The sequence below is a fragment of the Sphaeroforma arctica genome, assembly GCF_001186125.1.
Source record: "Sphaeroforma arctica JP610 unplaced genomic scaffold supercont1.140, whole genome shotgun sequence".
NCBI classification, from domain to species: Eukaryota; class Ichthyosporea; order Ichthyophonida; genus Sphaeroforma; species Sphaeroforma arctica.
Genome location: NW_014040418.1, coordinates 41839 through 55897, shown reverse-complemented (window position 1 = coordinate 55897; position 14059 = coordinate 41839). Strand labels below are relative to the sequence as shown.

The 14059-nt window shown below is 46.5% G+C and overlaps 1 protein-coding gene across 1 annotated transcript in view; it reads right to left on the bottom strand.

Moving 5' to 3' along the window:
- The window catches only part of SARC_02933 (hypothetical protein), a 39584-nt gene that overhangs the window by 1990 nt on the left and 23535 nt on the right, over positions 1 to 14059 (bottom strand). The window contains exons 35-58 of the mRNA XM_014303278.1: positions 13547 to 13720; positions 12799 to 12958; positions 12363 to 12518; positions 11799 to 11981; positions 11372 to 11491; positions 10810 to 10985; positions 10286 to 10426; positions 9224 to 9443; positions 8308 to 8450; positions 7922 to 7997; positions 7304 to 7412; positions 6593 to 6799; positions 6210 to 6417; positions 5509 to 5710; positions 4900 to 5111; positions 4450 to 4577; positions 4092 to 4228; positions 3745 to 3849; positions 3033 to 3208; positions 2407 to 2594; positions 1835 to 2037; positions 1335 to 1413; positions 563 to 753; positions 119 to 305 (exon numbers count right to left, since the gene is read on the bottom strand). Coding sequence (XP_014158753.1) covers positions 119 to 305; positions 563 to 753; positions 1335 to 1413; positions 1835 to 2037; positions 2407 to 2594; positions 3033 to 3208; positions 3745 to 3849; positions 4092 to 4228; positions 4450 to 4577; positions 4900 to 5111; positions 5509 to 5710; positions 6210 to 6417; positions 6593 to 6799; positions 7304 to 7412; positions 7922 to 7997; positions 8308 to 8450; positions 9224 to 9443; positions 10286 to 10426; positions 10810 to 10985; positions 11372 to 11491; positions 11799 to 11981; positions 12363 to 12518; positions 12799 to 12958; positions 13547 to 13720 — 3881 coding nt within the window. The remainder of the gene's footprint in view (positions 1 to 118; positions 306 to 562; positions 754 to 1334; positions 1414 to 1834; positions 2038 to 2406; positions 2595 to 3032; positions 3209 to 3744; positions 3850 to 4091; positions 4229 to 4449; positions 4578 to 4899; positions 5112 to 5508; positions 5711 to 6209; positions 6418 to 6592; positions 6800 to 7303; positions 7413 to 7921; positions 7998 to 8307; positions 8451 to 9223; positions 9444 to 10285; positions 10427 to 10809; positions 10986 to 11371; positions 11492 to 11798; positions 11982 to 12362; positions 12519 to 12798; positions 12959 to 13546; positions 13721 to 14059) is intronic.

The following is a 14059-nucleotide window of genomic DNA, read 5'->3' as shown; positions in this document are numbered from 1 at the left end:
CATACTAGAACAATCGAAGTCGCAAAGGGTTAAAGTGTATGAATACTAGAACAACTAATCCCCCCCTCCCACACGCATATATATATGTATATATATATATATATATGTATATCCGTACCTAATTGCGCTGACACGTCCTCAGGTTGCTTGGCCTGGATGATGGTGTTCTGCCTTTCCACAGAGAGTGCTGCGTCGACATCTCCAACCAATTCCGCATCTCCGGTAGGTAGAACGGGTGCTCCGATCTTTGGCGGGCGCGTTACTTGGTCCTCCCCATCTTCGCTCATCGAAACATCCGTTACCGTCTGTCGGTTAAGTCGCGAAGGAGAAGGTATGCGAGTGTGTGAATAAACCTGGTTTCTTGTATGTATAGAGTACGGCTTTTTAATTCCACCAATATCGATCCATAATAAAGAAGCAACAAGTGAGCGGAATAGCAACTCATAAAAGTACACACTCACACACACCCAAGTTTATGCTCATAGACACCCACACCCAAGTCTATGCTCACACATGCACGTACACAAACACACGCTAGCGTACCGTGCTCCTCAATACATACCAACACGGCTGTATTGCGGCGCACGGGGATAGGGCCGTATCTATCGCCCAGAATGTTCTTCTGACTGTCAGGCACCACGATCTCCAAATTGGACTCAGTTTGTCCATAATCTCCAGCGCCAAAAGAGCCCTTGGTGGGATTCGAAGTCTCTGGCGTGGGTGGCAGGTTTCTAAAGAAGACATCCTCGTCATCTGTAAGGTGGCATAAGGTGTGTGGTATGTGTTTAGTATCTTAATGTGTGTGATGTAGGTTTTATACCCGTATGTGTGATGTAGGTTTTATATCTGTATGTGTGATGTAGATTTTATATCTGTAGGTGTGATGCAGGTCTTACATATGCAATATTCACTCAATGGACATGAACATACGCGGATGTAGTAATTCAGTTAATAAGACTAAAGACAAAAACAGTGTACCATGCGCAACGACAAACTGAGGCTGAATTCATAGCATTGACACAGACTGAAACAGAGACATGTTGGCACTTGTACGATTATGTGGAGTATCTGAAAAAGATAACCGACAAAACACTGCATCAAACGTAAATGTATACATATGCATGTACGTAACGAAGGGGTAGGCACATTCACACACCACATATGCCGAGGTAAAACAAACTATCGAGTATCATACGCAACACATCCACCAATCGCATTGCTCCATTTCAACTACAATCACAAATACTATACGATCTCAGAGAGTAGCCGGTACTAAAAGAACATATTCCACCAATCAAAGCGAAAAAAAACAACAACAACAAACAACGACTCACCGTCATCTCTCGCGACTTCCGAGCGTTCGGAGGTGTCTGCGTTGTTGCTCATGGCCTTCAACTCGGGCAGTTGTATAGTCTGTGGTTTGGTGACACGCACATGCGGATGCTAAAGTTAGTTAACACATACAGCGCAATGAGAGATTGTTACGTTAAGCGTACACTGGGCCATGATGTAAGAACAGTCCAATAACGTTGAGTGTATGGGATAGATATGTGCTAAGCGTGGTGCGGGTGTGGGGTGTGTGGCTATAGGGGGTACGCCAGGACACGCACATGCATACAAAACAACACACAACCCCCAACACTTGCACATGCATACATAACAACACACATACACATGCATAAATAACAACACACATGCACATGCATAAATAACAACACACATGCACATGCATACGTAAAAACACATGCACATGCATACATAACAACACACATACACATGCATACATAACAACACACATGCACATGCATACGTAACAACACATGCACATGCACACCTTCATGCCCTCGCGGTCCTTTTCGTCGGCATCTGCCAGCAGAAACTGTGGGCGTGCAGCCACCTTAGGCGGCGTAGAGGATGGGGCTACGGCTTCCGCTGGGGGGTTTAGAGGTTCGGTACTTTCTGACCGGATCTCTGTGCGTATCTCCTGCACCTTGGGCGCCAGTGCCGCGGTGGCGTGGGTGAAGGCCATGAGACCACCTGGGGATAAATATCAGCCAATGAGACTAGGTTGTGGGGGAGAGGAGAATATATATATATATATATATATATAGCAGCCAAAGTAATTAGAGAGATGGTATGGTACCGGGTGATAGCATCGGGCGAGAGTACAGAGTGGGGCTCAGAAACTGTGTGTACAGTTCACTGAAAGTGTCTCATATTGTCATCACTGCCGTTCAGCAACTCCGGCGGACGATAAAGAGGAAGAAAACTATATACGCGAATACAAAACAGGTACAGAATCATTGTGCACACATATGTATACAAGTATACAAGTATGTATATATATATATACATACATACATATACAATTTATATTTATATATATATATAGATACATATCCTCACCTGACAAATCGTCGTCCCTGATATCATCTTCGCCGTCTTCGAGCATCTCCTGCGGTCGGTTGGGGTCACGCCTTCGGGGCATCACAAAGCGCTGCACCATTTGCCACAGATCCCAATGCTGACACTGCAGCGCAGAGATCCAGATCTGCTGCTCGTGCTCACGCAAGTACCGAGAGATGGGGAACACTCTGCAGGCGAAGGTAAAAGGTACATACGCGGAATAGGAAAGTGAGAACGAGAGAAGATGTGAGTGTTATATAGGAGACATGTGTGAGTAAGATGAAAGATTGTGTGTATCATACAGGAGATATGTGTGTATAAGTTGGAAGGTGTGCGTGTAAGATGGAGGTGCGTGTGAATAAGATGGAAGATTGTGTGTGGCATACAGTAGACATGGTGTGTGTGGAAGGATGGATGGATGAGCCATGACCGGTGGGAGACTAAGAGGGACACACAGGCTACTAACAGACCTGAAATAGGGGCAGACAATGCGTAGTGTAGATAGTACAAGTGCCTGTGTACTGGAGATGTTCACATATCTCCTGGAAGTCTAATACACCCTCGCTCACCACATACCACCCACCCACAGGAACACACATACACATCAACATCAAATGCATCGTCACCTGAATACGCGCGATCGCAGTAGCAGCCCCAGGCGCCGCCTTTTGGCCTTGATTCGGGGGTCCATTAATCGGCCTAGTAGTTGTGAGTGGTCGTGTCGGATGTCCTCCAGCTTGACATCGTCGTCCGTGTACTTTGGGTCCACAATTCGTTCCACACCATCCAACAGTCCCATAATCTGGACAAGGTGCACATACCAGGTACATAGTAAGACACCAATAAATATATTCTTTGGACCAGGTACACATACATAAAAAGACATTAATAAGTACATACTTCCTAAATCCGTCCTTTATATTTATATACAGTGTCGCTACATGTTGTCACGAGAAGAGAAGTGATGCGTTGTCAGGGCAACAGGTTTCCTACGCATGCTCTAGCTCATGTTGGTGTACCTCTGACTGTCATTTATGCACAGCTGGTAACTGCCGTATGCACATCTGAGACACACACATGTACCGCCAATATCGCGCACATATTGCGATTGTAGCACCACGTGTGCTCTCATAGTGCTCTTCTGCTCCGGGTTGTAGCCATGGAAACTGAACACCACACTAATACATCATACATAGCAAACACTATCACATCACACATAACATTCACTATTACAATCTTAAGATATCCGTACGCGTGCGTCCATTCGCATGTGTGAAAAGTCATGTTGCGTAGACCACAACTTGCTCCACACATTCCAAAAGTACTCCCGCCGCATACCTCCAGTTGTGCTCGCGCGAGATCGGCGGGTGCGCGAGGGGCCACAATGCGCCCGTAAGTAATGAGCGGATCAATGGTTTCGCCCGGAGTGGTGTCACTCAGCACCTGTAGGTAGACAGGTAGGTTGAAAAAAGCAGGTAGGCATAGGTAGGTAGGCACAGCAAGAGTAGCAAAGGGAAAGTCACAGTGTGGACGATGTCTATAGTCTAAAGGAATACAGCGTAGGCTTGTTGGGCTGGATGTAACTGGTACTGCTCCTCTGGGAAATTGTACCAAGCATCGGAGGGTATAGAAAGTATATGAACTATATACCAATATATGTATAGTAAAATGCCACATATACCTACCTCTCGAGATCCACCTACATCCGTGCACACCACAGGCAGTCCAGTGAGTCCTGCTTCACCAATGGCCAAGGGCAGACCCTCAGATACCGAACTGTTCACAAACACCCATCCTTGGGGCAGCACCAGCGCAGGGTTACCTGAGGGTATAGGTAGCGTATTGGTAGGTGAGGTATGAGCTATAGGCCGCACAATTTAATACAACAACAGCAGTTCGGATGGTTTATGTACCGCACAACAGAACAGTGTGTACTCTACAGCCGAAGAAAAAGAAAAAAGAAAAAAGGCTGTACATTGGCCCTAACAATGGACCAGAATGGCAGGGGGCACATGAGCTATAAATAGCAGTGCTCTCGCTCACCTAAACCACACAGGAAGGCATTCTCCGCCAAATTAAGCGCAATGATTGCATTGGCACACTCGTTGGCGTACAACGGATCCGAGTCCAGAGATCCATACACCAGCAACTTGTACTCTTTCAGTCCGTATCTGCGGGAGGGGGCAAGTTAGTAGGTAAGGACAGGGGAATGTGTGTATGTGATATCGCCTGTGACGATATGATTGTCATGGTCGAGATTCTTAGTAAACGAAGATTTCGGAGCGCAGGCAAGAAATACATGTCTGTTAGTATATATAAAACACAGACACACACACGCATATAGTATAATGCATATGTAGACACACACACACACACACACATGTGTACGTACTTGAAAGACATACACACCCACACACATGTGTGTACGTACTTGAAAGTATAGACATACACACACATGCATATAATTGAATGCATACATAGATACACACATACTCGTGCACGATGACCGCGGCGGCCTCAATGGCGTTGAGCACATCCTTGATACGATTGACGTGGGACAGCATCACGGTCGTGGGGTTGTCCTTTTCCTTCGACTTGTCGATACGGAAACGGTTCACATCCATTCCGTTGAGCACGGGTGAGATCTTACGGTAGATCATACGCTCCATCGTATCGTTGCTGTACTTGCCTCCGCCGAGATAGGCCTTAAGAAAGAAAACGAATGTGTGAGAGGGTGAGAGAGTGAGCGAGCGAGAGGGTATGTGTGTTGTGAGAGCGAGTGTGTGCAGTACATAAGATAGGCCTTGGGTGAGAGAAAACGAATGCGTGCGCGTGTGAGAGTGAGAGAGAGTATGAGTGTGCATGTGAGAGTGGGCGTAGGTGCATGTATATAGTATCCTTTGTGTGTTGAAATACCTAGACACCCCATCAATACCACACAACGAAGTATGCGTAGGTATCAGGGCGTGAATGCGTTCACTTTAGTTTGTAATTGGCTGTGACACACAGCATGCAACAGCAGCTCATGTAATGCACACACGTACACGCACACGCACACATACACATACAAGCACACGTAAAAACACATCATCGACCACATACCTCCCACTGGACGTTCTGGATAGAAGTGCACGGGCACACACAGTTCGCTGCGTTGTACGCGAGTGTCGCCGAAAGGCGCGTCAGACCCACAAACCCAATCTGCACGAACTTAGCCATGACCTGGGGCGGTAGAGTGGACAGGGCCAGTAGACGCTCACGCCACAACACCCCATGATCCCAGATAATCAGGGACGAACCGTACCTGCCAGGGGGGTGTATAGGGTAAAGGGTATAGGGTTTTAGGTGTATAGGATTTAGGAACCGTACCTGGGATGGGAGGAGAGTGAAGAGGTTGTAGGGAGAGGCACGCGCCTCAGACGAGTGAAAAAAGAAGCAACGGGACACAGCAGGAACATAATCTACTTATACGAGACAAGAATCCGAGAAACATGTAGGTATACTCTTACGAATCAACCCAAACCCAAACACACACAGACACACACGCAGACATACATGGTCTTGTAGATAACTCCCAACAGAGACTGGATGCCGTGGTGGAAGGCTAAAACCCAAACACACACACACACACGCAGACATACATGGTCTTGGAGATAACTCCCAACAGAGACTGGATGCCGTGGTGGGAGGCAAAAACACACACACACACGCAGACATACATGGTCTTGGGAGATACTCCCAACAGAGACTGGATGCCGTGGTGGGAGGCTAAAACCCAAACACACACACACACGCAGACATACATGGTCTTGGAGATAACTCCCAACAGAGACTGGATGCCGTGGTGGGAGGCATGGACCACAGACAGCCGCGGGAAGCGTGCGGCAATGGGGAAGAGCAGACGCACAATCAGCTCATACAGCGCATCTAGATCCTCCAGCGTAGGCATCTCCAACTGCAGATAGTAGTCAGCGGCTCCGTCATCAGGGTCATTAAACCCTGGCTGGCGGTCTGTGGGGGGTAAGGGGTAGGTGAGGGTGAGTAGGCGTGAGCGGGTGTTGGGGGAGATTTTTAGTGTCAGAAGTAAACAGAGTGTCCATACGCTACCACAGACACAGACATAGACACAGACACAGCAATATATATATATATATCAATATGCATCTCTCTATGTAGCCGCACATACTATTAAACTTCTGCTTGTGGTTGGCGTTGAAGCGTCCCCTGTTGGCGTCGTTGAGCACCTGGAACCATGTGCGGTACCATGCACGGCGTGAGTACTCGTGGTCCCACGAGGTCAGCCAATCAAACTCCTGGAAGTACAGGTGCAGCTTCACAAACATGTTGGCGTACAGTGTGGTGTGGTAGGGCTTGAAGTCCGTCTGGTTCATCCCTGGTAGGTGCAGTGGGGGGGGGGGGGGTAGGAAGCAATACATAGGATACGTTAAGGGTTTGAGGGGTTTGTTATAGATAGATGAGGCGTGTCAACAGGCGTGAGTGTAAAGTCAAGGTACAACATACCACGAAAGGTGCGTGTAGGGTGTAGTATGTGATTTGCAGCTCATGCTTTCAGCTCTAATTGGTGTGCGTACGTGCAAGAGAACATCTGCGCACGGCAGGCGTATAGGACGACGGTAGGGCCTCTCGATGGCTGTTTTAAGCTTATAAACACTTTAGAACAGACACAGTATACACACCTCAGAACAGACGGCTATTGACAGTGTTAGATAGAGCGCATGCACATGTTTTAGAAAGAGGTGTTCATAAGCAAGACATTATACGATACAAATAGGCTCAGGTGTGTGAGCTAAGTGTGAACGAGAGTGTTTAACTGCGCACAGGCCTTCGTACGCAACCACACCGTCACCCAAGCAGTGGCACATAGAACAACACGTACCATAGATCAGTTGCTGTAGCAACGGAATGAAGTTGCGCTTCACAATATTGTCCGTCGTACGTTTGGCCTTCAGCTGCAACTCGCCGTACGGCTGGTCAGACAACACATGCTGGTATATAAATAGAATACAGAATTATGAGCAGCTGGTCTATAAATAGAATACAGAATTATGAGCAGCTGGTATATAAATAGAATATAGAATTGTGAGCAGCTGGTCTATAAATAGAATACAGAATTATAAGCATCTTCGGGTTTCTATTATTCAAACAGGTTATTGCGTTTATTAGTACTAAACGCTTAAAGACATTCAGCTGCCACCAGGGTCACATAACTGCCAGAGAAGTAACTGGCTGCGCTCAGTTGAGATTTAAAATAGTGATATTACAAGCAAGTTCATGAATAGCAAAACAATCATCTTCATGCAACACTACGAGGATACCGACATACATACACATGCAAACATAAACATGTTCATACATATATATATATATACATATACAGATGCATACAATCATGTACACATATCTCAATCCACGCTTATGTCTGTTGCAAATACACTCATGCTCGTATAACAAAGTACACACAGCGTTGTCTGCGCATGACAGAGCGTGCGCTTACCTGGTTGGGTGTTCCCATATCCAGTCCCCACAAGGGCACGTAGTCAATGGCATTCACAAAACGCTCGGCTTGGTATCTGGAGAAGCAGGTAGAAGAACAGTATGGTGTAAGGATAAGTGAGAAGAATGTGGTGTACAGTAAGAACAGTATGGTGGAAGGATAAGTGGCGAGACAGCTTGCGGAGTGGTGTATCAGAAAGGCCTGATAAATGACCCTGAAAACATGCAGAATACCACTAACTAGAACGCCGCCTGGAATATTTCTCATCATCTGTTCAGCGCACAATGTATAGGTCAGATGGTCTATTTATAGCACAGTATATAGCTCAGATGATCTATTTATAGCACAATGCATAGCTCGCATGTCCTATACATAGCACAACATACCCCTTCTGCACCATCTCTGAATCGGTTCCGATTTCCGCAATGGCCGTCCAGCGCACGCGGTTGAGATTGTCAATCAGATCACGACGACAACTGCCCACACCACCCCCACCCGTAGGCCATGTGCCAGAGTCAAGCGAAAGTACCTACACACCAGGAAAGGATAAGAGGTATATGAGAAATTACCTACAACACAAGGAAAGGATATGAGTATGTGAGAAATTACCTACAACACAAGGAAAGGATAAGGGGTATGTGAGAAACTACCTAAAACACAAGGAAAGGACAAGGGGTATGTGAAACTACCTACAACATAAGAAAGGATAAGGGGTATGTGAGAAACTACCTACAACACAAGGAAAGGACAAGGGGTATGTGAAACTACCTACAATACAAGGAAAGGATAAGGGGTATGTGAGAAACTACCTACAACACAAGGAAATGATAAGGGGTATATGAGAAATTACCTACAACACAAGGAAAGGACAAGGGGTATGTGAAACTACCTACAACATAAAGAAAGGATAAGGGTTATGTGAGAAACTACCTACAACACAAGGAAAGGACAAGGGGTATGTGAGAAACTACCTACAACACAAGGAAAGGATAAAGGGTCTGCGAGATATCTATATATACACACAACGAGGACACATGAAACTGCTGATGTCAAAGCATGCAACATGTGGCCACCAATAGACACCACAGCACCCCGTCACGTGCAGTCACGCATGCACAGCAGTGCATAGAGCTAAACACACACATGTGCATGGAAGTAACACGCATGTGCAAACACACGCACGCAGCATATATGCCTTACACACACACACACACACACACATGTATATATATATATATATATATATATACAACCACAAGCATATACGCACACATATATATCTTTCTATCTGCAAGCACACACCTGCAGATTCTCCCGGTTCATGTCTGTGCTCACATCCAGCGACGTGATCTCGGACGAGTCACCGCCACAGCCGAGGCCCTGTAGATCACTTATGCGCAGTTGCAAGTGTGTGCGTGTGTTGGGGGTGTCTCGTACTACCAGGTTAGAGATAGCAACCAGGTGGTGGTCTATCTGGTCACGCGCACCGGCCTTGTCGCCACGGTCACGGAATTTCCAGTAGCTGTGTGGGTGGGGTATGGGAGAGGTAGGTATGAGTGTCTGTAGCTATGTGGGTGGGGTATGGGAGAGGTAGGTATGAGTGTCTGTAACTATGTGGGTGGGGTATGGGAGAGGTAGGTATGAGTGTCTGTAGCTATGTGGGTGGGGTATGGGAGAGGTAGGTATGAGTGTCTGTAGCTATGTGGGTGGGGTATGGGAGAGGTAGGTATGAGTGTCTGTAGCTGTGTGGGTGGGGTATGGGAGAGGTAGGTATGAGTGTCTGTAGCTGTGTGGGTGGGGTATGGGAGAGGTAGGTATGAGTGTCTGTAGCTGTGTGGGTGGGGCATGGGAGAGGTAGGTATGAGTGTAAGTATATGTGTGAAAGGAATCATAGGAGCATATGTTTTGCGAGAAAAAAAAAGAAGGGAGTATGCATCACGACACAAGCCTCTGAATAACATTTAAAGTACAATTACAGGTTACACCTTGTTGTGCGTGTCGGCTGTTATAACGGTCTATGTGCAGAATTTGATTCGGAGAGTACCAGGCACAGGTGCTCGGAGAGCCGTGGGGGTAAGTGTAGGTGACTCAGGTGTAGGGGAAGCTCACAGGGAGGGATGGGCACAGGTGAGCGTATGTTTTATTTGCAAATTAACACACGCCTTGGTCGATCTTTGCGGCCAGGCTTGGCCAAGTAATACTCTGACAATTTACATTCACATACAAATACACACACCCACATACGTACACTTAAACATAAACACATACGCATACGTGTACACATACACATACACATACACAAACGCATACGTGTACACATACGCATACGTGTACACATACACATACGTGTACACATACACATACCGCTTGAGGATAGGTTCTTCTCGCAGGAAGACTTCGTCAATGTCCATAGCGAAGGCTCCCTCAATGAACCCTGAGCGCCACAGTGTCCACAGTTCCATTCGCTTGCGCTGTGTTGTAGCAGCACGGGAGTAGAACTCAGTCCTAATGAAGGAGAGATGGAGGGAGTGAAAGGGGTAAATAAGTTAGAGATGATGGCACACAGACATGCATAAACGCCCACACACACATATATATATATATAAGTATATGTATAAGTATAATTATAAGTATAGTTACAACTATAGTACAAGTATAAGTAAAAGCATAAGTACAAGTATATATGTATCTAGATCTAAATGACACCGCTATTCGAATGAGCTGATCCGTGAACATGCCCACACACATGCACACATGCCCATACACACATCTACATACCCATACTCACATACACACGTCTACATGCCCATACTCACGTACACACATCTACATGCCTATACACACATCCACACATCTACATGCCTATACACACACACTCCTATCCATACCACTGCTGCCCGAAGTAGTTGCCGCGTCGCTTCTCCCTGAGGCCGTGGGTGAGTAGCATGTCGTAGTGGTAGATGCCGCGTGGCGGTAGTGCATTGATCAGTTGGTATGGATCGTTCTTGATCACCAACGGAGTCTCTACTTTGACCTTCCGATGTGCGATGTTACCTGTGCGAAGCTGTGTGTGTATGTATGTTTAAGTGTGTGTATGTGTGTGGTAAGTGAATACGGGCGCCTGTACATACGACTGAACTACAGACGGTTCTGGTGCTGTAGAGGAGGTGCACTATTTGCTAGCGCTACAGATTCTACTGCGATATTGTACCCCATACACACGCCATCTACATACTCATATATCTACACGCCTATCACACAACACATGCCATCTACATACTCTTATATCTACGCCTATCACACACCATAATACACCAAACAAGCACAGCACATAAAACAAACACACACAATACACCTGCTTACTATACCATTTTTTTTTGAAGACTCTGATACAAGACAAGCATACCTTCAAACCCTAAAAAACACTAAACCCTGCAATCACATGCATACCTTCATGGTCTGCAGAGTGGGGTGCAGCGGATGGGTGTAGGAGTAATGCGTACGGCACTTGATGTTGTGAGGGTCTACGTAGTCCACATAAGAGATGTGCGGCTGATCCTCGCCGCTCACCTGATGGTGGAATAAACGACATGAGTCGGAATATGAGACATGTGTGGTAAATTGAAGGTGTAGGTAGCGTAGGTGCTGAGTTGACGACAGAGGCGAATGCGGACAAAGGGTGTGTGTATCGAAGTAGTTGAGTTCCCGCATATATATATATTAAATACAGCTATGTATTAAATACGAAACTCAGGGCAAATACAAACACACACCTGGACATGCGCGCCAACATGCAACGGCAACACACATACACCCCCAAACATACGCAACCAACACCACACACAACCACAACCCGTACACTCTCGCACACACCCACCTTTCCAGCATACTGCACCAGCATAGACCACTTCTCCGTAACAGACACATAGAAGGCCCTGGTGATAGGGGCACCCGCACCATTATCCTCGTAGAAGAAGCGCGCCTCAAACTCATTCACCAGCGATCCCTTGCCCACACCCACTTGCGTGCGATACAACGTGCCAGCAGATACATTGCCCGACTGTAGGTACAAAGTGGGGGGTGGTAGAGAGAGGGTAAGGGGTTGGTAGGTGTAATAGGTGGTAATGGCGATACATCTGGTAGAGACCTGAGTAAGGTGGTACTATATATAGAGATGTACTCCCATTCGTACTATATATACTGATATAATCTCCAACGTACTATATATAGAGATAAAAAAGGAAAGCCGAGTTGAGGTTAGTTTGCATATGTAAGTTTGTCATACACGCATACAAATCATACGCATTAGCCTAAGTGTAACACAAACACACACACACGCATACGAATCAAATCACAAGCATTAGCCTTAGCATAAGGGTCGTGCACACACACACACATTCACACACGCACAAAATACACATACTCACTCACACACACACACCTTGGGATCATAAGCCAATGCCATGTAGCGTAGCTCATCGGTCGCGTCTTCAATGGCCGCCAGATTGCCCAAGAAGAAGAACGCCGCCGTGGGATAGTACGGCACATGGGGTTCGTAGTGGTAGAACACCGTCAGCCCCTGTCTCTGCGGACCCTCCTGGGTGGCCAGAGTAGAATGGGAGGAATATAAGCTGTAAGAAACTTATATAAAAATCAACATACATACATACATGCATGCATACATACCCACCCCCCCCCATATATATATATATATATATATATATGTCTTGTCCTATAGGGTATAAAAACATTAACTACAACCTTTGCAGCATCCGTACGCATACAGAAACCCCACACAGCCAACCTTTCCCGCCCAACTGGTATAGTATACAATATCATGCACCACAACCCTATCAACCGTTGACTGAGACACTCACCCCTGCTAAGAACTGCTTCAACAGACGTGGTCGCTTGGCTCCCCGTTGGTACGTGCTGACAATCGATGGTGTTGCCTTGGGAACGACCGTGTGCAGACCCTGGAAATGGTGAATCAGCAGAGGCTGATCTACCAACGGCACGGACAAGCCAGCCGCGTCTCTGTGGATTGGGGAGGAGGGAAGAAAGGTCAAGTGGTGCAAAACCCTGTAGCAGGGAGAAGTGAAGTGAAGTCAATTGGCGCAAAACCCTAAAACCCTGTGGCAGGGACAAGTGAAGGCAAATGAAATGCGTGTAAGTTGAGATTGTCACTTGGTGTAGGTATGAGAGCGCTGGGTTTGGTATTGTGGATGCGGATGGAGAGCAGTGCGGGTGCCAAGGCGTTGAGGTCATGAGAGGAGGTTATGTATGGACGACTACACACGTGTGAATGGATACACCTCCAATGTATTCTGGAGGATTAATCGAAGGATGCTCGATACGCGATACAGATAGGACGAAGATATACGTATGTATGTTCAACACAGTACACACATGCACATACAAGCGCCAAAGTACCGACCTACATACATACATACATACATATATATATATAATAATGAGCACACACGCACACACACACATACACACACACACACATATATAGATACAGATATAGATATATATATATACATATATACATACATACATACATACATACATACATATACATACTTATATAAACAAATAAACATGTCTCAGTGGACATACTTGACAGCCCCAGCATTCGGCGGCTGCACAAAGGCCGTGAGGGGCACCTCTGCGTCGTAGTACTTGATGTAGCAGGGGTCCTTGGGTTTGCTGCTGAGTAGGTTCTGTAGGTTGAAGATCTCACGGTTCAACCCACGACGAGTGCGTGACAGGAAGTGTTGCACGTGTTTTGATCTGAGGGGACGGGGGAGTTTATAGTAAGGACAGGGACAGGGACGGGGTGGTAGTACTGGGGTTCGTATATAGTATGCACCTTTTAAAGTTTGATCTGTGTGAGACGGGGCAGTGTATAGTAAGGACAAAAACAGAGACAGGGTGATTGTATAGGGGTTAGCACATAGACATGCACGTTTTAACGTTTGATCTGTGTGAGACCGGGGAGTGTATAGTAAGGACAAGGACAGAGACAGGGTGGTTGTACAGGGGTTAGTACATAGGCATTCACGTTTTAACGGAATAGGTACAGGTGTATGGTATGTGTCCAGGGGTGGTTGTATGGACCTAGCACAAATA